The sequence below is a fragment of the Miscanthus floridulus genome, chromosome 6, assembly GCF_019320115.1.
Source record: "Miscanthus floridulus cultivar M001 chromosome 6, ASM1932011v1, whole genome shotgun sequence".
In the NCBI taxonomy this organism is placed as follows: domain Eukaryota; kingdom Viridiplantae; phylum Streptophyta; class Magnoliopsida; order Poales; family Poaceae; genus Miscanthus; species Miscanthus floridulus.
The window spans coordinates 21,927,341-21,951,514 of record NC_089585.1 but is presented as its reverse complement, the minus strand read 5'-3'; the positions used below and the strand labels follow the sequence as shown (position 1 = coordinate 21,951,514).

The window sequence follows — 24,174 nt, the reverse complement described above, 5'->3', positions numbered from 1 at the left end:
GTTTTTAAATATCCGGATATATCCGATACTTAACTGGATTATCCGATATCCGCCGGATATCGATGATATTTCTCCGTATTTGATATCCGCCTAAGATATCCGTTTTAGTATCCGTATCCGAAAAAAATTACGAATATCGAGTAACTATCCAGATAAGTGTTCATATTTGTTCGGTCGAACGGACGGTCGAATAAATATCCGTACCGTTTTCATCCATGCTGTCTGCTGCCATAGGTCGCCCCGTCTGCCTGAGCGGATGAAGCTAGGGAGCTCGCCTAGTCTCCTGTAAACACCCGCCCGCTAGTCCCGACAACCAGCGATCATTTCACAGCAGCGCGGCGCTGAGAAGATGGGCTCGCCCTCCTACAGGCTTGCGGCGGCGATCACGGTGCCCTCGACCGGCGAGTTCCTCTTCGCCCGGCAGCCGCGCCCGCCATCCCCACCCGATGGGGAAGAGGATTACCGGCGCTTCGTCGACAGCGATCTCTACGACCTCCCGTCCGCGCCCCTCGCGCCACTCGCGGGGACACCCCGGTCGGAGGTGGCCATCGGCGGTGCGGACTCTGTCGCCGGCTGCCTCGACCTCTCGCACCTCGACGTGTCCGCCGCCCTTGATCAGGTGACCTACCCATTAGCCGGGTTGCAGAGTTAATTTTTGCGCTCTGTTGCAGTTGTTACCCGTGGCTACAGTTGTTTAGCAACAGCAAACTAGGTCTCAAAGTGGCACCTCGATTTGGACCTATAATTTTTCCCACGGCACCTGTCTCAGCTCAATTTTGGCAAACTTTGTTCTAAATGATGGTTTCTCGTAGATATTTGACCAATTCGGCTTGCCTGATGGGATGCGTGGGGAGTGGAGGATCCTCAAGTTTGTGGAGGAAGCGGAGTTTGGCCCGGACGCTGGCATTAACACGGTGTACATCATCGGGTCACTTGAGTCGAAATTGGATGCTCTACAAGGTCAGATGCTTAATGTTTGAGTGTTTCTGATTAGGGAATTGCTTGACCATCATGCGTTGCCCATGGCAGAGTCATGTAAATGGATGTCCAAGGAGTGTGCATTGAGGTTGCTTTCGGAAGCGAAGCCAGGTAATGAGCGCATAGGACAGTATGCATATATTGGACTTTTGCATTCGGAGCTGTCATCAAACTGCACAGCTTCTCCTGCATTGCCCTCCCAGGTATCACCCTTTTTTCCCCTTCAATTCATGCCATATAATGACAGATAGTTTCCCAGTCCTGAAATGCATTGTTCAATAGGAATACCCACCTGGAATAACACTTGTACCTATGAAGAGTAGGACACTAGCGCCATTCCGTACAACTAATCTTGTGGTAGTACGATCAACCAATGGTGCTGGTGGATCTACATGTTCTGAATTTTTTGCTTCGGGGGAAGCTCTGCTAATAGATCCTGGATGCAGCTCTCAGGTTCATGCAGAGGTAAGAGAAAATTTCATTAGATTGTGTTCTTTAGAAAAACCAATGTGCATACATGTAAGTATCTTTAACATCACTGTCTTATGAAGTGCATTTCCCACCTTAGATTTGTTTGTTTTAACAGGATTGTTTAGATTTTCAGAAGTGTCTTTCCCTTATGTATTTGCTGCAGTTCCTTCCACGTTAGACCTATATCACTGAGTACTGACAGTCTTCTTCATGTGTCCTTATTTTCTTATAGTGCTTGATTATTTCTGTATATCACAGCACAGTAGAAGTAGCAAAAATACAAAAGGATCAGGACGACACCAGGGACAAAATCATTACGAGACTTCTTGATAAAACATTACCTTTTCAAAATGTTCCAACTGTTTCTGTAGAATAACACTGTATGCACACCTGCAGACACCATGGAGTGTTTATTAGAATGCTTACTCTGAGTAGAAGCTGTCCTTTTGCACGTACTGTTTCTTCCATTCTATTGACTAATTATATTTTTATCATATTCAGCTTGCAGATCTCGTCAATTCCCTCCCAAAAAGGTTGTTAGTTCTTGTTACACATCATCATCATGATCACATTGAGGGTACGATGAAATATATCTATTGAACATTTTGTTTGCTCTTTAATATTCCAATTTTGTTCTAATTAAGACCATATCTGGGAGTATCAAATCGAGGTGGTGCAATCATGCTATAGTACCTTCTGTAGTCAATTACTGTCAGGTCTATCTATGCTATACATCATAAACAAGCTGAATCCATTGGTTCAAAATTGTAGGTCTTTCAGTCGTTCAGAGATGCAATCCTGATGCTGTTCTTCTGACACACCAAAGTACAATGGATCGCATTGGGAAAGGTGATAACCTACACATATTTGATTTCTTTTGCCAATATTGTAAAACTTGCCATCGTCATGGGAGAAATGTGTTCATCTCCTTATTTCTGAGGTTCTGAAATCTGTTAAGCATGATACTTGAATAAACGAGGAGGTATCTGGCAAGTTTTATTACTCTGAACCCAACTACCAATCTCACTTCGCTCTTTATACTTTCCACGTCTCGTCAGATTATCATACTTAGACCTGGCTGTGAATATTGGGAAATCATCTGAATAGTTTTTGCTACATCTTTTTTTTTAGAGTTTCAGGGCAAAAGCCCCAGCCATTGCATTATCACAAGGACCAGAGTAACAGGGTTTAAGCATTCAGTGTTCATCACCCAGACTTAACAAAACGACTCAAACTCAACTCCACTCACTTCACCCTCTCAACAGGAAACACAAGACGCCCACAACTAAAAGATTACATATTCCATTCTTTCTCAAAATCTAAGAAACTGATCCATTTCCCCTTGATCTCCAGACAGTGGTCTGAAGCATCCACCAGTAGTTTCTGAATCTCGTCAGGGTATTTCTTCTGCTTCCAGTCCAGGGCCGACTTGTACATGAGCTTATCCCAGTCATTTTCCACCTGGTTCAGCCAAGCAACCGTGGGAAGCTGGTTGCCAGCCTTCTGAGCTTCTCCAGATGAGGTTTGCTACATCTGAATAAGGTTGGATTACAGATCCTTTGTCCTCAGCCAGATGAGGTTTCCTTTGATAAATGGTGGGCTAGAGATGAGAACTTGGTCAATGAGCAAGCTAGGAAGGGCCCTAACTCTCTTATCATCTTAGGTGCTTGGACGACTCGGAATCACCATAAATGGTGTGTGTTTGATGGTGCTGCTCCTAGCATAGCTGGAGCTCTGACACTTGTTGAGGAGCTCCACCTTTGGGGTTTGCAGGGGCTCAAGGAACTACATACCTTCTTGCCCTTGCTCCAGAAGGTGGATGATGGGTAGCAGCTATTGGGTCGGGGTTTGTTTGTTGATGCTTTAGTTAAGGTCGAGATCGTTTTCTTCCTAATCTAATGGGTGTGTTCGTGGTTTTTTTTTTGTTTCTATTTGTAAGGGTTCTTACTCCTTTTTCTTCCTTCTTAATATAATGATACGCAAATCTCCTGCATTTCAGGGTTTTCCTAGATGATCATAGACTCTTAATAATCTAATATCACACAATCAATATAACAATCTAGTATATCACAATCATTTTAGATTATTATTGTCATTTCCCTAACTTAAGCAGCGCTGCACCGCATGTGTGTGATTTAGCTCGTACGATGTACTTTTTCTCTGTTTGTTTATGTTATCCATGCCCTGCCCCTGATGCCCATGTTTTGTTCATCTCAATGCGTGCGATGCGATGTTGTATAGGAAATTGGCAGATTGACTACACTTCAGTAACTGGTGGTGAAAAGATATGCATAGGTAACCAAGAACTACAAGTTGTTTTTGCACCTGTAAGTATAATGCTCTTTGATAATTTTTCTCCCATTTGTGTTTTTTGCTTACAATTTTTTATACCTGTATACTTGCTGGTAAGAAAAATTTTCTTCTGTTGAGCTCTTAACGCATGATAATGCATTCAAATGGTCCAATAATTATAAAGTTAGGTCTATTTAGAGCCAAATCAAGAACATCAACCTATAAAAATAGTCTGTAGAAGTTTATAGTAATGCATGTATAGTGCTTGGTTGCTACTAAACATTTTGTATTGCAGTTGTTCAGAGGCAAATATATTAGCAAAATAAGGGGAGGCCTGAACTTACTATGAGAAGTCATAGGAGAAACATATCTTGTTTTATTTCAAATTCTGGGTGCTAAGCCATTTCCTGATGTGATCTTAACTCAAAATATTATCGATTCTTAATTGTCTTATTTTTTGTAAAGAATACTTTTAAAAAAAAATGAGGTAAATTTTACTCAACTTTACACTTTCTGGATATTCTTTTCCCCCCTTTTGTTAATTAGACCAATGCATACAACTCTAGTTTGTTTTTATTTGATCAATACTAAAGTGATGCATTGCTTGTATATTACATTTCTGCGTAGTTTTTGGTTCTTAATTCCTCACCATATTTGAATTCTAGGGTCATACAGATGGTCATATGGGGCTTCTCCATGTAAATACCAATACATTGATTGTTGGAGATCATTGTGTAGGGTAAGCATTGTTCAGATTATTATTGGTAGCATAGGGAGATGATATATGATCTTTAAGTGTGAAGTCAACTATAATTATGGCATCACCTTTAAAATGTTAACTTGTTAGCCAAATACTCATGTCAAAGCTTCTCCTATTTCAAGATCACAGTGACAACTCTCATGCACAGTGCATATATGCCCACCACCCTGCAGTACATTTACACATTTGCTGACTTTTTTTCATCCTGAACTAAAGTTTATTAAAAAGAGAAATGAATCAAACCTTTGTTGACATTTGGAACTGCTGGAATTTTGTAGGAATGAAATATGCCTGTTTTTCTTTTTGTCTATTTGGAACCTAAATAGCTGTATTTTAAGATGCAAGTTGACTTGATTTATCGTCCTCTGCTATTGCAAACAATATTGCATTTCGTTTTTGTTTCCTGAAGCACCATCATTAAATGGTTATAGATTAAAACATGGCCAAAAGGAACATAACTAATCTTTAAAACAAAGTAGTAGAGTCAACATTAGTATTCCATGTACTCTAAACTTAAATGCATCATGTATGTGCAGTTCTTAAAAGATGTTTTTTACCCATTTGCAGGCATGGAAGTGCAACTTTGGACAGTAGAAATGGTGGCAACATGAAGGTAATGGTACTTCTTTTTTTTGGAACCTGGAAGGTCAAAATAGCAATGTGGCATCACTGCACTCTGTGCAACTGAATGGAATATGTGCCCCCATTCTTTCTTCATGTGCACTCTTCCCTCCAGAATATACCGAATAGTGCTTTATAACAGAATGGTTTGATTTGAAATGTGCAGGATTACTTTGAAACTACATACAAATTCTTGGACTTGTCACCACATGTATTAATTCCAATGCATGGAAGGATCAACCTATGGCCCAAGTATATGCTTTGTGGATACCTCAGGCATGGAGAACTAATCATTTCTTTATACAATTTTTTTTTAAGAAATAAGAAACTTTATCGCTCCCTGGCTTCTTTGCCTCATGTTCTACAGGCTATACGCACATGTTACAAGTTCTATTGTTCGCAATTGCTTTTGGAATTTTTTTCCATATCCAATTCAACTGTAGCCTGCTTACTTCTTACCCTATATGGAGGGATTTTCATTTAAAAAAACAATATGCCTTTTTCAAGACTCTGTACACATTCTGATCCAGTCTGTGTTTACCCAGGAATCGAAGGGCTAGAGAAGCGTCCATTCTGCAATCCATAGAGAATGGGGCCCAAACTCTGTTTGATATAGTTTCAAAGACTTACAGTGATGTCGACAGGAAGTTTTGGATTCCTGCTTCTTTCAATGTTCGCCTTCATGTTGATCATCTGAACTCCCTACATAAATTGCCCAAGGTGAGTATTAGAAATATTACCATCCTGAGATACACCTTTCCCCTGTATGCATTATTAAAGAATATAAAGATATTCCAGATTTATGAATAATCTGTTCTATTTGATATGGTAAAAGTGTAAATGATTGATATAGTGTAGGGAAAGTACTGCAGAATGATCATTTAGTCAAATAGTTAATTTTACTGCCAAACATTGCTGATTTAGATGATTAGATCCACATGATTGGGCTAGAGCTTCTCATTGTGGATGAGACTTGAGTTGGTTTGCATTTTGGCACATTAAAATTGTACTTGACCCATTTTTCACAAGGTTTTTGTTTTTTGAATGTAACTATGGGGGGGTGGGGATGGGATTCCATCTGGATTTTCATTTAAAAGGGGTATAAATTGGAAACACCATCCGCTCTAAGGATGTGGCTGGCCTTAATATGAGTTTGTGCTACCTTCCATTACATGATTTCTCGAGTTATGTTTTCCCTCATTTGACCTGACAAACGCAGTGATAGCGTGGTGTTAGGACCTCTAGTTGGGGGGCTGCTGGTGAGGTTTATTTATTTATTTATTTTTGAAAATGCAGGAGAGCTACGTTTCATTGTATTAAAGAGAAAGGGTGGTCCTCAACAGGATCCTCACTCATACGGGGACCAAATATGAGTCAGGCAATTACACAGACTCAACACTTTTCCACATAGCTAACTCACATGACTCAACTGCCCTAGATTGCAAAAGTAAGTCCTAACCCCTGTAGTTTCTTGGCACCAGCCATGCACCATAAGGCATGCTCATCCTTCAGTTCACACAAAATTGTGTTAACCGACGGAGAAGCCCCCTCAAACACACAAGCATTTCTATGTTTCCAAATAGTCCAGGCGCCGAGAATAATTAGAGTGTTCACTCCTTTTTTGTGCTCCTTTTTAACTCTTCTCATCGTCTTACGCCACCAATCTGCAAAGCTCCTTTCATTTTGTCGGGGGACTAAATCTGTTAGCTCCAACGGATGGAGCAATCTAATCCACACTTGTCTTGCCACCACGCACGTTGTTAATAGGTGTTGTATGTCTCATCTTCTTGATCACATAGAGGGCATTTATCTAGATGGGAGAGGCCCCTCTTAGCAAGCCTATCTGCTGTCCAACATCTGTTTCGGATTGCCAACCACAGAAACATTTTGCATTTAGCTGGGGCCCAGGTCTTCCATAATCGACGCCAAGGCTCGAAGGTCACAGCACCAAAGAAATAGGCTTTATAGGCAGATTTGGAGGAGTAACATCCGCTAGCATCTAGCCTCCAAATGTGACGATCCTCTTGATCAGTCAAAACAATTTCTATGAGGCAGTCCCATAACTGTAGGAATTCTCTAATACCAACCAAAGACAAGCCTCCTTGGATGTCCCTGGGCCATTCCCCATTGTTGAGAGCAATGTTTTCAGATCGTATTATCGAGGCTAGTTGTATGACCACCGATTATGACCACCGATCAGACGACTAAGTCGTCGATAAGGGTCGATTAGTCGGTCCTAATCGGTCTAATCGGCTAGTCGGACATTTAGTCGTCCTTGTGTCTAGATGGCCTCATCGACCATGTATATACTATATATATGATGTAAATATATGTAAACATGGTCATAATAAATAGGTAAATGTTAGAGGCAAGCAACCAAGCATAGTTCGGCATGTAATCATGTTTGCAATGAATCATTATCATGGTGATTTGACCACTTACCTGTAACTGTTGCTTGCTGATGCCTGATGGTGAGTGCTGACTGGTGACTTGTGGTTGAATCTGAAACTATAAAGAAAGAAGATAATCAGTTAAATAGGCAAAATAGCAGAAAAACAAAACTGTAAAGACTACAGAAAATGTAAAGAGTAGTAGACAGTAGAGCATGGCAAAACAACTTAACCAAATACACAAATTTAACAAATAAGAACTAACAACAATTTAGCACAGTGCACACTGTGCACAACAGTTGGAGCAGCTGACTACGCTGAGGCAGCCCCTCCTGAGATAGCTTCATTCTTAGGTAGAATTACCTCAACAACTGCACGCCGTCGAGCATCCTCTGCAGAGCGGCACAGCCACACAAATGTGTCACAAATTGGTGGCAACAGGCAATACACAACAACAGAGTAGTAGACATAGACAATAACCTTCAGAGGAGGCAGAGTGGTGGCTCATCTTGATGCTTGAGGCCTCCCGCGTCCGTCCTCCAGGCGTTGAGGAAGGAGCTCAGAGCGACAGAGCCTCAGAGGCGGGCGGAGCTACTGGGTCCTGGTAGGGGAGGAGACAGGAGCGGGCGGAGGTGGAGGCGTGGGTGGAGCTGCGGACGCCGGCGAGAGGCGCGGACGGAGCTACGGACGCTGGCGAGGGGCGTGGACGAAGCTGCGGATGCCGGCGAGGGAGATCTAGAGAGGTAGGCCACAGGTGGAGGAGACGCGGGCGGAGGTGCCGACGGCTGCGAGAGAGAGCCAGAGCGGGAGCTGGAAATGTGCTGAGCGGGAGCTGGAAATGTGCGGCGGCTGCAGCTCCTTCACTAGGTCACTCACTCACTCCTCTTCTTCTTACCCTAATGGGCCAGCTAAAGGTGGGCCAAATTCTTCCTACCCAACTAGTCGTCCGGCTAGTCTGATCGGACGACTTCGCAACTTATCGTACGATAAGGTTTCTAATCTGTCTAAACTAATCGAGGGCCCTTATCGAGCACTGATAAGGACGACTAATCACGATTAATCGCGATTAGTCTTCCGATATGAAAACACTATTGAGAGCCTCAGCCACTGTCCGAGTCTTGCGTATTCTTGGAGGGACACATGCAAAGACCGTTGGTGCAAGGTTTTCAATTGAGCAACCGTGCAGCCAACGATCAGTCCAAAAAAGACTGTTGTTTCCATTTCCTACCTCCGTAGTGATCGCAATGGTAAAAAGGGCTATCGAGTTGGGATGCGAGGGAAGCTCAAGGTCAGTCCATGGCCGATCAGCTCTGGTCTTCTTAAACCATTGCCATCTGATTTGTAGCGCCCAGGCCATTACCTCTAGATTGGGGATGCCTAAGCCTCCAAGACCCAACGGTCTCAAAACCTTCTTCCAAGCCACTAGACAGCAACCTCCATTAGCTTTTTCCTTTCCCTGCCATAAGAAACCTCTTCTAATTTTGTCCACCGCCTTGATGAACCACTTCGGAACGTTGATGGCAATTAACAAGTGAACTGGCATTGCTAAGAGAACAGCCTGAACTAAGGTGGCACGTCCCACCCTGTTCATGAGAGATGCCTTCCAGCATGGGAGCTTGCCAGCTATTTTCTCAATCCATGGCATAAGGTCCCTCTTCCGGAGCTTCTTATTTGACAAAGGCAGGCCCTTCAAGCCCTGGCTTGCACAAAAAAGGGTCGATCGCTGTGTAACTGTGTGCTATACACATGCTGCAAGGCGCATCCTGCACAACCACTTTTCGGAGCCTTTTCTCGGCCTGGGTGAGTCGAGTCTGCATTGTGGATGAAAGGAAGATGCCCAAGAGGGGGGGGGGGGGGTTTGAATTGCGCTAATTCTAAATTCTTTGCAATAATTAAGTCGTACACTTAGCCCACTTCACCTTTTGTGCCTAGAATATGATTCTATTGATATACCGCACAAATGTTTTGCACTCTAAGTTTTAATCCTACTCTAGCATAGTAATTTTAGAAATGTAAAGACAAGAAATGAATTGCTCAAATGTAAATGCTTAAAGTAAAGAGAGGGAAAGGAACGCGGCGATGTTTTGCTAAGGTATCGGAGAGTCGTCACTCTCCACTAGTCCTCGTTGGAGCACCCGTGCAAGGGTGTAGCTCTAAGTGTCTCTTCAATACCAAACGACACTTAGAACTAGTCCATCCTTAACCTTATCGTCCATCCTTTGAAAACTGAAACGATTTTCATCGTCAGGGGCATGACCACCTTGATTGCCCAATCAATTTCCATTATTATGACCTAACTTAAATTGCTTTTGTAAAACACACGTTAGTCATAGTAATCTCGTGTTGTCATTAATCACCGAAATCCAACTAGGGGTCTAGATGCTTTCAATCTCTCCCTTTTTGGTGATTGATGACAACACAACCTCGAGTATGTAAAAAAATGAGTGAGGTTTTCAATATTCTTGGTTCATATAAGCTTTCGACAATAAGAACAAAGGGGTTAGACATGCTTATATGACCCAAGCCAACATGGTGTACTCAAAGGATATGAATTAAGCAAGAGTACATGAAGTAAAGCTCATTTGAATCAGAGTAAAATACGGAAGCAAAGCAAATGAGCATAACCAAGTGTCCTCCATCTCTGAAAGTATGACATCCCAAATATCAAATACGGTCTGAGGCATCAGAGAATTCACTAACCACAATTGAATGCGAGTCAAGCCCTCGTGGTAATCCATCCTCAGAAACAAAGTCCTCATCATAATAGCATTAAGTAGTCGAGCTATGAGAGTAAGGTCATGTGGTGTCCTGCTCGACCCCTCGCAAAAAGGCTCTGTGAAGCATGGCCGGACAAGATCTGTGGGTGGCACAAGTCCGCCGTGAGGATGTCTAGGAGGCTCTGTCTGACCATAGCAAACCTCATGAAGGCGAATGAGTGACTCTGGAATCCTGAGAATCTCTCTGACCCTCGAGCTCTGGAGTCTGTAGTCACGGCCTCTGAATGCAAAGTGAATCAACCTGTGCCTCGGGTCAATCCAAAGAGAAAAGTAAAACTCACGGACCCATGATGGAACATAGCGGCCAGTGCGTCCAAGAAGATCTGTCAACCCTGGCAGATATGAGATGTGAGGATGGATCTGCTCGCCTGCAGCTACAAGTGACTCAATGGAGCAAACTCTCTGTGATCTGAAGGCAACTCCACTGTTCAGATAAGCATTATAGAAATCCTCCTACAGTACTGTATAGAAGTGCTCTGAAGCACGCTCATCCCGCCTCGGCGAAAACCAGTCCTCAAACTGCACGAAGCAGAGCTGCTACACCTGTTTGGCTGTGGCTGCCCTCAAGTCAAGGTGAACCACCGGAGGTGGACCCTACGGTCTGGGAGGCGGCCGAGAGCCCCTCCTCTGTGTCTCAGGCTTCGGTGACACCTGAGTGCGTGTATGACTAGAGCGTTGAAGTTGTGGCTGTGCTGCCCGCTCTATCTCCTCAGTCTGCTCTGGCTATTAAGTACCCTCTGTCTGCTCCGCTGGCTGTGTCTGCTGCTCTGTCTTCCCCTGAGGCTGACTCTCCTCTAAAACAACACGTCGTCCTCCAAGCATGACAGTCCTAGCTGGACTACTATGACGACTCTCAACCCTCCTGACGGCGGCCCTCTGAGCTGGTGATAGCTGATCGGCAATACGGACACCACTCCTATCTCCACCTCTCTCCGCTCGCTCAGCGGCGGCTGCCACTGCTGCTGCTCTTTCAGTCTCCACATCAACGAGCTTCCGCTTCTTTGTTGTGGTCTTTTTTGCCTTTCCCTTTTCTTAAGCAGTCAGGCGAGGCGGAGGCCTTGGATCCTCATCACCTAGACCACCTCCGGCATTCTTGACTCGTGTCATTGCTGGAGCTAAAGAGAATTGCTGCCACGGATAAAAACCAACTGCCAGCTGACACTCGCGAGTCTTGGCCTCGATCCGTACTCGCGGGCTTGGCCTCGAGTAAACTGACCACTGCCAACACAACCTCAAGAACACTGACTTGCTGCACGATAGAATAGATAGGATATATAAATAATCACAATATTCATCTAGAGATGTGAAACCCTAAGAAGCAAGCAGTAAATACGAAATTGAAAGCGATGGCTTGCTACCTGACGAACCGGCGACCCACGAGCAAAGGAACGAGTCACCACCGGAATACTCCTAGGGTTAGGGTTTAGGCGCGAAGTGGTGAGGCGGCCGAGCAATGCAATGTAGATGCGGTGGATGGCGGCTAGGGCAATTGGCGGCGCAGGCGAAGCTCGGGATGCGTGCTGGAAGGAGCCGCTGCGACGCGGGTAGGCGGCGCGGATGCACGCGGGCACGACGGTGCAGTGCTGCGTGGATGTACGTGGGCGTGGCGGCGTTGGTGCACGGTTGCAGCGAGGGAGGCATAGGTGGCGGAGCTGGTGCGCTGTTGCGGGCATGGGTGAGGTCGGCGTGGGCACGGCGGCATGGGCATGGGAGCGCAGAGCGAGCGCGGCGGCGTGAAGCAGGCGACGACGCTGGCGCGGTGGCTCGGTGGCTATGGGATTAGGGCAAACAGTGTCGCAGCGTACGGAGATTATATGGTGGCCCCCCGTGTGGATAAGAAAAATGAAACGGAATAGAGTTGGAGATCCACCCGACTTTAACTGACCGGACGCACCGGTGGCAACGATCGGACGCTGCCACCCAGAGTCCGGTCGACAACAGAGAGGTCCAAAACCCCTCAAGTCGCGACTGGACGCGTCCGGTCCCACGTGATCGGACGCACGCAGAGTTCGATCGGTCCTGATAGCTTCTTCGATTGACCAGACACAGGGACACCTTCACACTAGACACAGGATGAGCATTGTTTCAGCGTCCGGTCACTCCTGTGCTGCTTCTGTTCACCGCCTGTGAACTGACCGGACGCTGTAAGCAGAGTCCGGTGCAGCGAATCTTCAATGTTCCTTCGCGCTGCCTGTTTCCAATCAAGTAACAACTTCAATAAGACCCAAATAAACATCAATTGAGACTGATGTGAGTGACCTCTCTCAAACCCTCAAATTTTTTTAAAATATTTTGCCTTAGGCTATAATTCTTTTTAAGAAAATTGGCAATAAAAAAGGTAATCGAAAAGAAACAACAAAGCAACACATATGCATATGCAATGCAATTACTTGAAAGTAATTCTAGTTGCTTGGCAAGTTTGATCCAAGGTTAAGCTTCTTCACACGCTTTTTAACGGTTATCTTAACCATGTTAGACAAGCTCTAAGTGCATTACAAAAAATTAAACATATTGTATGTTACAATGCAATACAAGAGACAACACAAGCTCATTTTCTAGTGAAGTTACTAAAATCAAGCACATTTAGCTCATTCCTCAACCGACAAAATATAGCCTCATCTAGCGGTTTAGTGAAGATATCCGTCAATTGATCATCGGTCCTTACACCTTCTAGTGATATATTATTTTTAGCAACATGATCACCAAGAAAGTGATGACGGATATCTATGTGCTTGGTGCGAGAGTGTTGAACCAGATTATTAGCAACCTTTACCGCGCTCTCATTGTCACACAAAAGAGGTACCTTTTCTAGAACTACACCATAGTGTAGCAAGGTTTGCTTCATGTAAGAAATTTATGCACAACAAGCACCCGCGGTAATGTATTTCGCTTCGGTGGTGGACAAAGCCACACTATTTTGCTTTTTGGAGGAGCAGGACATTAATGATCTATCAAGCAAATGACATCCTCCGGATATGTTTTTTCTATCAATTTTGCAACCGACATAATCCGAATCGGAATAGCCAACCAGTTGAAATCTAACTCCTTTGGGATACCAAAGACCAATGCTTGGTGTGTGCTTAAGATATCGAATGATTTTTTTAACGACAACCAAATGAGCTTCCTTAGGACTAACTTGAAATCTAGCACACACACACTAAACATAATATCGGACCTAGATGCGGTCAAATATAACAAGCTACTAATTATAGAACGGTAGAGAGTTTGATCAACCGATTTACCTCCCTCATCTAGGTCGAGATGTCCATTAGATGGTATTGGTGTCTTGATTGGCTTATATTCATCCATATTGAACTTCTTGAGAAAATCCTTGGTATACTTTTCTTAAGAGATGAAAATCCATTCTCTCATTTGCTTAACTTGAAAACCAAGAAAGAATGTAAGCTCTCCAATCATAGACATCTCGAACTCCTTCGACATTAATTCATCAAACTCTTTGCAATAATCTTCATTTGATAATCCAAATATGATATCATCAACATATACTTAAATGAAGATTTTTCCATCAAGTTTCTTGATGAATAGTGTGGTGTCGATCTTCACAATGTTGAAGCCCTTCTCAATGAGAAAATTCCGAAGGCGCTCATACCAAGCTCTTGGGGCTTGCTTGAGCCCATATAGCGCCCTAGACAACCTATAAACATGATTAGGATATCTAGGGTCTCCAAACCCGGGAGATTGATCAACATAGACTAGTTTATTTATAAAGCCATTTAAAAAATGCACTTTTAAAATCCATTTGATATAATTTCATTTCATGATGCGATGCATATGCAAGGAGGATATGAATGGCTTCAAGTCTTGCAACCGATGCAAAGGTCTCTCCAAAGTCCAACCCTTCAACTTGAGAGAACCCCTTTGCAACTAGTCTTGCCTTGTTCCTCACAACAATGTCTTGATCATCTTGCTTGTTGCGGAACATCCACTTTGTTTCAATGACTCTTGTACCTTGTGGTCGCTCTTCAAGAGTCTAAACTTCATTGCGAGTGAAGTTGTTCAACTCTTTATGCATGGTATTTATCCAATCCGAATCTTGAAGAGGTTCATCTACATTATTAGGTTCAACACAAGAGACAAAAGAGTGATGTTCAATAAATAAAGTAAGTTTTTGAGAGCGAGTCATTACACTATTTGAAGGACTTCCTATGATGAGATTTTATGGATGTGCTTGTAGTAGGGGTGAATTTCTTCTATCAACCACTTAAGGTGGAGGTTGTGGAGCATCAACATCTTGAGCTTGTGCCACTATTTGATCATGAGACATGAGTATCTTCATTTTCTGCTCTCCTATCTTTATCACTATCTTGCGACACATTTGTTGAAGAATGTGGATCAATCACTTGTACATCATCTTTATCATCTTTAGGCTTGATGTCTCCAACCGAAATATTCTTCATGGCCTTCCTCAATGGTTTATCACCTATATCATCAAAATTCTCATGTACTCCTTGAGAGTCGTAAGATTCATAAAATTCCACATCATATGTTTCTTTAACCAAGCCGATGGCATGATTAAATACTCGATATGCTTTGGACTTTGATGAGTAACCAACAAGAAAACTAATATCACATCGTCTTTAAAACTTTTCTAAGTGTTGCCACTTCTTATAGATGTAGAATTTGCAACCAAACACCCGAAAGAATGATACATCCGGTTTTTCCCATTGAACAACTCATAAGAGGCTTTGCTAAGAAACTTTTGAAAGAATAGGCGGTTGGATACATAACATGCGGTGTTGATAGCTTCCGCCCATAGAACTTCGGGTGTATTGTACTCATCAAGCATTGATCTTGCAAGTGTGATAAGTGTCCGGTTCTTTCTCTCTACTACACCATTTTATCGAGGAGTGTATATTGTGGAGATTTCATGTTTGATTTCAACTTTATCATAATATGTTTCAATGTTTGTGTTGTCAAACTCTTTTCCATTATCACTTCTTATCTTCTTGAGCTTCACTTCAAACTTATTTTGTGCTCTCTTGGCAAACTTTTTGAAACATGATGCAACTTCGGTCTTGTCATGAAGGAAGAACACCCAAGTATATCTAGAGTAGTCATGAACAATCACAAGACAATAGAGATTTTTTTCCAAACTCTTGTAAGTTGTTGGTCCAATAGGTCCATGTGTAGGAGCTCTAGCAATCTTGTTGTTGACATGTAAGCTTTTGTAGGATGTGTGTTTGCAACTTGCTTGCCGGCTTGACATGCACTATAAAATTTGGTCTCAAATTTTACATTCTTCAACACTCTCACCAATTCATTATTCATAAGCTTCTTGAGTGAGCTCATCCCAACATAAGCAAGTCTTCTATGCCATAGCCACCCAAGTGATGTTTTGGTGAATAGGCATGTCTTCAAGTTGATATTTTCGGAGGTGAAATCCACTAGATATAAGTTGTATCTAAATTCCTTGAATATAACTTGATCGTCATCTTTTTTAGATACAACTACTTCCTTCTCGGTAAACAAGCATTGAAAGCCAAGATCATACAATTGACCAACGGATAGCAAGTTGAAGCTCAATGAAGCAACATATAGGATATTTGAAATCGAATGATCATTTGATATTGTCACTTTGCCCAATCCTTGAACCTTGCCCTTTGAATTATCATCAAATGTTATCCTTTCTTGATCATCTACTTCTTCATCTAGTGAGGTGAACATACGAGGATCACCGGTCATATGTTGAGTGCAACCACTATCAATTACCCAATGACTTCCACCGATCTTGTAGTTCACCTACACACAAGAGATCAAGGTTGTTTAGGGACCCAAATTTGATAAGGGCCCTTGACTTTCTCAATAAGTGACTTTACAACCTAAATTTTTTTAGGCCTATTTTTGTTGTGAGGTCCTAAGAACATGACTTTTATTTTTCTACTAGAGTCCTTTCTAAGCTTGTAATGAGCATTGAACGCAAATGATCTAACATGCTTGGGCAATGGTTGTGGTGGTGGAGTTTGATACTCATGGGCAAAGTGACCTTTTTGTCCACACTCAAAACACCTCTTTGGCTTTGGCTTTGACTTATGTTGTTGTTGATGTTGAGCTTGAGCCTTCTTCTCTTGATTTACTAAATATCCATGCCACTTCTATCCATCTTCGTTACGGTGTTCATGAGTAGCTTACTTTGAAGATATTGACCTTTTGTGAACTTGCTCAAGCCGGTTTTGAGATGTTCTTTCTCCAACTTGAGTTTCTTGTTCTCTTCTTTAAGTTTATCATGATTTTTCTCCATCTTGAGTCTCTAGTTCTCTTCTTTGAGCTTCTCATTCTCAAGAGCTATATCACAATCATGATCAAGGTTCTATATCACAATAGTGTTGGTGGTTGATAGCTTTTCAAGATCTTTTTTGAGCTTTTCATTCTCATGCTTAGGCTTGACATACTCATCATGGTTGTCGGTCTCAACCACTTTCTTGCCTTTGCCACTAGATCCTTGCTCAATGCTCTCAACAATTAAGTCATCACATGATGTGGTTATATCAATCTTAACAACATGATTAGTAGAATCATGTGGCTCATTGGATAATAATTCATGAGAGACAACAAGATTATCATGATTAATCTTGAGATTTGTATACTCTTTTTTAGCATACTGTAGCTAGTGGTGAGCTCATTATGTATCCCCTCAAGTTTATCATATTTTTCTTTAAGCTCCTTTTTAGATTATTTGAGCTCCTTGAGTTTAGATGACATAGTTTTATTTTTTAGCTCTAAGCTCAACACTAGCTTTTTCGGCTATATCATTTTTAGCTAAGAGTGAGTCATTCTCAAGTTCTAGCTTTTCATTTTTAGCTCGTCTTTCTAATGATTTTAGTATATTGATTGAGCAACTTGACAAGATCATCATAAGAGGGTGATTCAAACTCATCATCACTATCACTATCATTATTGCTAGCATGATCATCACCACTACTATCATCATTATTTTGTACCTTTCGTTCACCCTTGGCCATAAGGCATAGGTGTGTAGAGGATGACGGCGGTGTTGTCGGTGAAAATAGTGAAGAGTCAATTACAATAGCGGCCACCTTTTCGTTCTCACTTTCATCATCGGATGAACAACTTGATGAATCAATATCCGTGAGCCAATCACCAACGATGTATGCCTTGCCATTCTTATTGTGGAAATCCTTTTTCTTGCCATCCTTCTTCTTGTATGGCTTGTTTTTCTTCTTCTCATCATCATCTTCATCACTTGAGTCATCTTTCTTGCCCTTGTACTTCTTAATGTATTTGTCTTTCTTGGGCTTGGAGCATTGATGAGCTAGATGACCAAGTTCTCCACAATTATAATAATCTATCTCGGAGATTGGCTTCCTTTTATTGCTAGTGAAGAATTTCTTCTTCTTGCCATCAAACTTGATACCGTTCTTGTTGAGCTTTTTAAGCATCTTGGCGGTTCTTCTCACCATGAGAGCAAAACTTGCATCATCAATTTTATCATCACTTGAGTTCTCATGTTCAACTCTAGCTTTGTCCTTCTTCTCTTGACTAGCCTTGAATGCCAAGTCTTTCTTCTTGGTGGAAGAAGAGCCATCTTGTGGTGTGATGTGCATATACATTTCATGTGCATTGATCTTTCCCAATATTGTGTTGGTGTAGCGGTAGAAAGATCACCTTGATGAAGCACAGTCACAATATGCCCATATTTGCCAATGGGGAGGACTCTTAAGATTTTTCTTACAACATCGGAGGGTTGTATTTGTGTAAGTCCTAGCCCACTGACTTTCTCTACAAGAACATTCAAGCGTGAGTACATTTCATTAGCAGTTTCTTTAGGAAGCATCTCAAATGAATTAAGCTTTTTCATAATAAGATGATAGCGTTCCTCACGCTCACTCTTTGTTTCCTCATGGAGTGCACAAATGTCCGACCATAGTGTATGGGCGTCCTTGTTGTTCCGCACACGGTTAAACACATCTTTGCAAAGGCCTCTAAAGATGGTGTTTCTAGCCTTTGCATTCCATTTCTCGTATAACTTCATCGCCTTAAAGGTGTGTGGGATCCTTAGGTTTTGGAAAACCTTGAGAGGCGGCTCTAAGAATTCCAATATCTAGAGCTTCTAAATAAGTCTTCATGCGGATTTTTCAATAAGGAAAATCATCTTCCTCAAAGATAGGAGAAGGTCTATCCCCGTGGAATATCTTTCTCTAGACGGTTAAGCCTAATTTAGTGAGCACGAGGCTCTGATACCAATTGAAAGGATCAAGATACCCAAAAGGGGGGGGGGGGGGTTGAATTAGGCTAATTCTAAATTCTTTGCAATAATTAAGTCATACACTTAGCCCACTTTACCCCTTGTGCCTAGAATGTGATTCTATTGATATACTGCACAAAGGTTTTGCACCCTAAGTTCTAATCCTACTCTAGCATAGTAATTCTAGAAATGTAAAGACAAGAAATGAATTACTCAAATGTAAATGCTTAAAGTAAAGAGAGGGAAAGAAACGCGGCGATGTTTTGTCGAGATATCGGAGAGTCGCCACTTCCCACTAGTCCTCGTTGGAGCACCCGCGTAAGGGTGTAGCTCCTCTTCATTCGCGCAAGGATAAAGTGCTCTCTACGGGCTGATTCTTCGACACTCCGTCACGGTGAATCGCCCACAACCGCTCACAACTTGAGTTGTGTCATCCACATGCTCCGTTGGATGATCACCAAACTCCCAATCACCACCAAGCCGTCTAGGTGATGGCGATCACCAAAAGTGACAAACACAAACTCTCACTTGACCACGACAAGTCTAATGAGAAGAGGTGGATGCACACTTGGTACTCTCCTTGCACTAACGAGACCTTAATCTTGGATTCTCAAATCTCAATCACCTCAATAGGCTTTTGATCTCCTTTGCACTCTCAATGGTGTTTCTCAGCTGAACAAATGGGCAAGAGACCTACCTTGGACGAGTGGAATAAGTATTTATACCCTTTTATTCAAAACATAACGTTTGGAGGCTGAGTCATCACTCTGCGGGGTGACCGGGCGCTCCGGTCAGTTATCCCCACCACTGTGCCAGAAAGAGCCGTTAAGTTCTGACCGGACTTTGACCTGCGCCCGGTTAAGAAAAACGCTCTCTGGAACCTTACTGATGTTTACCGGACGCTGGCACCCAGAGTTTGGTCACTTCGTTGTTCAGCATCCGGTCAGTTACCGGATCCTGACCTGACGCGTCCGATCAGGAAACTCCCTCTCTGAAACCTCTCTGGAGTTGACCGGACGTAGGCACCCAGCGTCCGGTCCTACGTCCGGTCACTTTTCACTCAGCGTCCGGTCGCAACCAGACGACTTCAGTTGATCAAATGAACTGACCGGACTCACCCTCCAGCGTCAGGTCATAGCCAGACCAGCGTCCGGTCAGTCATTTGATCCTCCATTCACTTTCAACTCGAAATCCTATGTGAATGAAGTTTACTCCAATTGATCTTAGGGCTACTCCTGAACTACCGAGTGCTAGATTTGACAAGTGTACACCACACCTAACCTAGTAGACTTACCTAGGTCAAGTTACTAGTCCATACCCCTCTTAATAGTACGGCCAAAGGAAAAATAAAGTCCTAAACTACTCTAAGTGTCTCTTCAATACCAAACAATACTTAGAACTAGTCCATCCTTAACCTTATCGTCCATCCTTTGAAAACCGAAACGATGTCCATCATCAGGGGCATGACCACCATGATTGCCCAATCAATTTTCATTACCATGACCTAACTTAAATCGCCTTTGCAAAACACACGTTAGTCATAGTAATCTCGTGTTGTCATTAATCACCAAAACCCAACTAGGGCCTAGATGCTTTCAGTGGAAAAAGCACCTTATTTGCCTGGGTGCACTGCGTTTTCAAAAGCTTCCAGTCGAACTGGCTCTACAGTTCGAGGAAATTTCTACCTTAACTATAATGTCTCGGGAGGTCTTCCCCCGTAGGTGGAGTTTTTTCTTTTTTTCCTCATTTGACCTCTACCTTGTTGCTAGAACTGACTATTCAACCGTACTGCTAATTACTTAGTTTAATCAAATATTTTGGGGATTATCATGCATGATTTATCTTTGGAAATGTTCTGTCGAAGTTGTGATGATTTTATCTCTAAAGTTTGATAGCAAGTATGAGAAAAAGGATCTTCCAATTCACATTCTGTGTTTTGATTGCATTTAAGCTGCTCTTTTCACCATTTTTTTTGTTTTATTTTGTGTATGACACTGAACAATTCAATGATGGGGAACAAAATCTTGTAATAATCCAATAAATATGTAGATTGGGCACCAAGGCTACCATTCACTCTTCTGAAATTGCAAGATTAACAATTCTAATATACGCAGGACTTCTCATTGGAAAATTTTAAGGAAAGCTGTGGAGTGCATTTCATATTCCGTTGGGCGGTGGCATATGTGCATTCCAGGAGCTCCTCAGCTATCCTTGCGGCAAGTGCCCTTGCTGGTGGTCTTGCAATTGCTTGTGCTCTCAGAAGGAACTACTGCAAGCAATCATAGATTCTCTCGGTCGATAATTTTCCAGCTACATGCACATTATATTATTCCCAAGATTCTACTACCAGTATGTTGAGTCAAAAGGTGAATTGCCAAAACTCTTACTCCTATTCTACAATTATTGGCCGTGATTGCCACATCTATACACAAGAGAAGTATCCAGACTAGGAGCATGGAAAGTGAGGGATTTGGATATGAATCCTTAGGATTTCAATCAAGAGTTTTAACCGAATCGCCAAAGGGTCTCTAGCATAGTGATTATAGTACCTGGGTAGCATCCAGCAGGCCTAGGTTCGACTCTGTGTGGGAGCGAATTTAAACAGGTCTGGAATAAAATAAATAAATATATATATAACAAATAGGTTGAGGTTTCTTCTGCTGACTTCTCTCAAAAAGAGTTTTAACCGAATCCTAAATCCCTGGAAGCAGTTGCCTCATCAAAAACAGGGGCGAGTAAGGTGTAACTAAGGGCCTACGAGGTCAAATCTGTTAGTGTCTGCATAGTTCTTATGGCTCACAATAACCTAGGAGGTAGACAGGTAGTTAACCTTAGCATTGGACGGAAGAGGCAAAGCAAACTTGGAAGTGAGCATCTCCTGGCTCATGCCAACTCTATGTTGACCCCGTGAGCATAAAAAAAAACCCTACTAACAGGCATGAAAAGCTATGCCTGTTGTCTCTCCTACGCTTAGCCTTGTCACTCTTAAGTTTGCTTTGTTGCCACTCTTAGTTGTTGTTGCTGCCTTTTCCCACTCTTTGGAAATTATTGTGGAATACTCTCACCAATGCAATTGGATGAGAATTTAAACATCTGAGTGCCGTTTCAGTGGGAGATTTGATCCTTGCGCCTTCTGATCGGCATTTCTCCTGTGTATGCATTTGTTCCTCCCAAATGAGCACGCCATCTTTATGCAGCTATATATAACGGAAGCAATCGAGCAAAGGATCAACGTGCGATCCATAGGTTGCTTCCAACATAGCTACTACTGATAATTCAAGAGGTTAGTGAACGCAACTGACTTTTGCAGGGAGAAGCCATGTTAATTTGCAGAGCAAGCAAAGCGGAGCTGTGGGAGTGCGTGTATTTTAGTTCCATCCCGTTCAGGCAGTAGAACACCGGAGATAGTAGTATATAAGTGCATAACCAAGGTAGCTGAGCTCACCCAGTGTTGTGCTGCGAACTTCAGGCCAAGCCATGAACGACGTAAACAAAGCCATGGCTGTGTCTCACTCTCACATAGGCGGGAAGCTCCTCAATGTGGTGCCTATGCTTCTCCTCTTCTCCTTGGGATTTGTGCTCGGCATGACCTGCAACTCCAAGTTCCCAAACTTCTACCTCTCCTCCGTCGCGTCATCGCCCTCTCCGTCGCCGCCTCCGGTGCCATCGTCGCCGCCTCCGGCGCTGCTGCCACCGCAAAACCCACAAGTGGGGCTGGCACGTTTCCTGGAGCCGCCCAGCGTCATGCACAACATGACCGACGAGGAGCTGCTGTGGTGGGCGTCCATGACGCCCAAGGTCCGCAGCACGCCGTACCACCGCGCGCCCAAGGTTGCCTTCTTGTTCCTGGCGAGAGGGGACCTGCCGCTGCGGCCGTTGTGGGAGAAGTTCTTCGCGGGGCACGAAGGGCTCTACTCCATTTACGTGCACACCGATCCCTCCTACACCGGCTCGCCGCTGGAGGACTCCGTCTTCTACGGTCGCATGATCCCAAGCCAGGTAACAATAGAGCAAAAGGAGAAAAATCTATAAGATGTTGCTGACTGTTCGTATTAGTTTAGTGACTGTAGCACAGCTTTTCGTTATCATATCGATCTCAAGGTGAAGGCAACTACTGCTATATATATAAAAATTGCAGAAAACGATGTGGGGAGACGTGAGCCTGGTGGCCGCGGAGCGCCGGCTGCTGGCGAACGCGCTCCTGGACCTCGGCAACGAGCGCTTCGCGCTGCTCTCCGAGTCGTGCATCCCCCTCTACAACTTCACCACCGTGTACGCCGTGCTCACCGGCACCAACACCAGCTTCGTGGACGTGATCGTCACGCCGGCGCGCTACAACGACCTGTTCGCGGAGCGCAACAACATCACCGTGGCGCAGTGGCGCAAGGGCGAGGAGTGGTTCGAGATGGACCGCGCGCTGGCTCTGGAGGTCATCTCCGACGGCACCTACTTCCCCACGTTCCGCGAGCGCTGCGTGGGGCAGGCGGCCTGCCTCATGGACGAGCACTACGTGCCGACGCTGCTGAGCGTGCTGCGGTGGCCGCGGAGCGCCAACCGGACGCTCACGTTCACGGACTGGAAGCGCCGGGATGGGCTGTTCCACCCGCACGGGCACGGCGCGGAGGAGGTGACGGCGGAGCTGGTCGAGGAGATCAGGGGAGGCGCGCGCTCCGGCAGGAACTGCAGCGCGTACCACGACGGGGCCACCGGCGTCTGCTTCCTGTTCGCGCGCAAGTTCACGCCGGACACGCTCCAGCCGCTGCTCCGGTTGGCGCCCAAGGTCATGGGGTTCGGGTGAGACGAGATCGAGATTGTATATTGCTGTGGCTGCTTTACATGTTTTTGGAGTTAATTACTGTACGAGTGTCATTAATCAACACCAGTCACTAGAAGAATAAAATGATTTCTTCTTGTTAGAACGGTAGGATCACGCATAGATCTAACGGGTACAACTTGACTAGAACATGATGAATAAACTCTAAAACATAAACTACGAGATCTAGGTGGAGAAGAAGGGAGAGGGGCAGTGGTCTCTGACCATCAGATGGCTTGGCGGAGGAGCTGCTGGAGCCGTCTATGGCGATGGGGGTGATGCGGTCCGAGTCGATGAAGGCGGTGGCGATGTAGCAGTGAAGTCCGGTGACGCAGTTCGGTGGCAACGAGGCAATGGAGCTTCCCGTCACTGGCTGCACACCCTCTAGATCGGATTAGAGTTATGTCGGTGGGGCGACTGTGGCTGCTCACGGTGAACCTCGTAAAGAGAGCCGTCGGCCCCCACCTCTCTTTATAGCGTAGTGTGACGGGGGTCCACCAACCATGTAGGGTTGGACGCCCCTGATCAGGACGCGGATCCAAGGGTCCAATTGACCGGTTAGAGATCATCTAACATTCTCCTCCTTGATATCATCTTATGACTTAATCTTAACTTTTACTTTATCTTGTTCCCATTCCATCACAGATCAGTGCATAGAGTGTGTCTTATCGTCATGGTCAGTTGCCACTAGATTAAACAGCTACAATGCACCTCTCTTTTTTAAAACAGATTCTCAACTAGGCCCTTATTGTCCAGGAATCATAGGCTTTCCCTTAAACCCATATCGGCTAAGTATTCTCTGAACACGTTGGGTGGTAAGCCTTTTGTAAGCGGATCTACGAGTATCT

General features: G+C 43.9%; 2 protein-coding genes across 4 annotated transcripts; both read left to right on the top strand.

Annotated features, from left to right (window-relative positions):
* The first annotated feature begins 223 nt into the window (after nt 1-223).
* Nucleotides 224-22,099, top strand: LOC136461850 (uncharacterized). 3 transcript variants are annotated; one of them, XR_010760467.1, is made up of 13 exons: nt 224-619; nt 813-960; nt 1,030-1,181; nt 1,261-1,443; nt 1,951-2,026; nt 2,221-2,298; nt 3,691-3,776; nt 4,407-4,480; nt 5,069-5,114; nt 5,289-5,398; nt 5,668-5,842; nt 20,628-20,879; nt 21,983-22,099. XR_010760467.1 is itself a non-coding variant. In XM_066461181.1 (12 exons), the coding sequence occupies exons 1-12, from the start codon at nt 350-352 to the stop codon at nt 20,796-20,798; spliced, it is 1,569 nt and encodes a 522-aa protein (XP_066317278.1). In that variant the 5' UTR covers nt 224-349; the 3' UTR covers nt 20,799-20,957. The 3 variants fall into 3 exon arrangements, 1 of the variants encoding a protein (XP_066317278.1); XR_010760468.1 differs by lacking the exon at nt 21,983-22,099 and adding an exon at nt 6,419-6,569 and having other exon boundaries at nt 20,628-20,764; XM_066461181.1 differs by lacking the exon at nt 21,983-22,099 and having other exon boundaries at nt 20,628-20,957.
* Nucleotides 21,087-24,029, top strand: LOC136461852 (glycosyltransferase BC10-like). Its single transcript, XM_066461182.1, has 3 exons — nt 21,087-21,666; nt 21,824-22,512; nt 22,652-24,029. The coding sequence occupies exons 2-3, from the start codon at nt 21,991-21,993 to the stop codon at nt 23,309-23,311; spliced, it is 1,182 nt and encodes a 393-aa protein (XP_066317279.1). The 5' UTR covers nt 21,087-21,666; nt 21,824-21,990; the 3' UTR covers nt 23,312-24,029.
* The last annotated feature ends 145 nt before the right edge of the window (nt 24,030-24,174 follow it).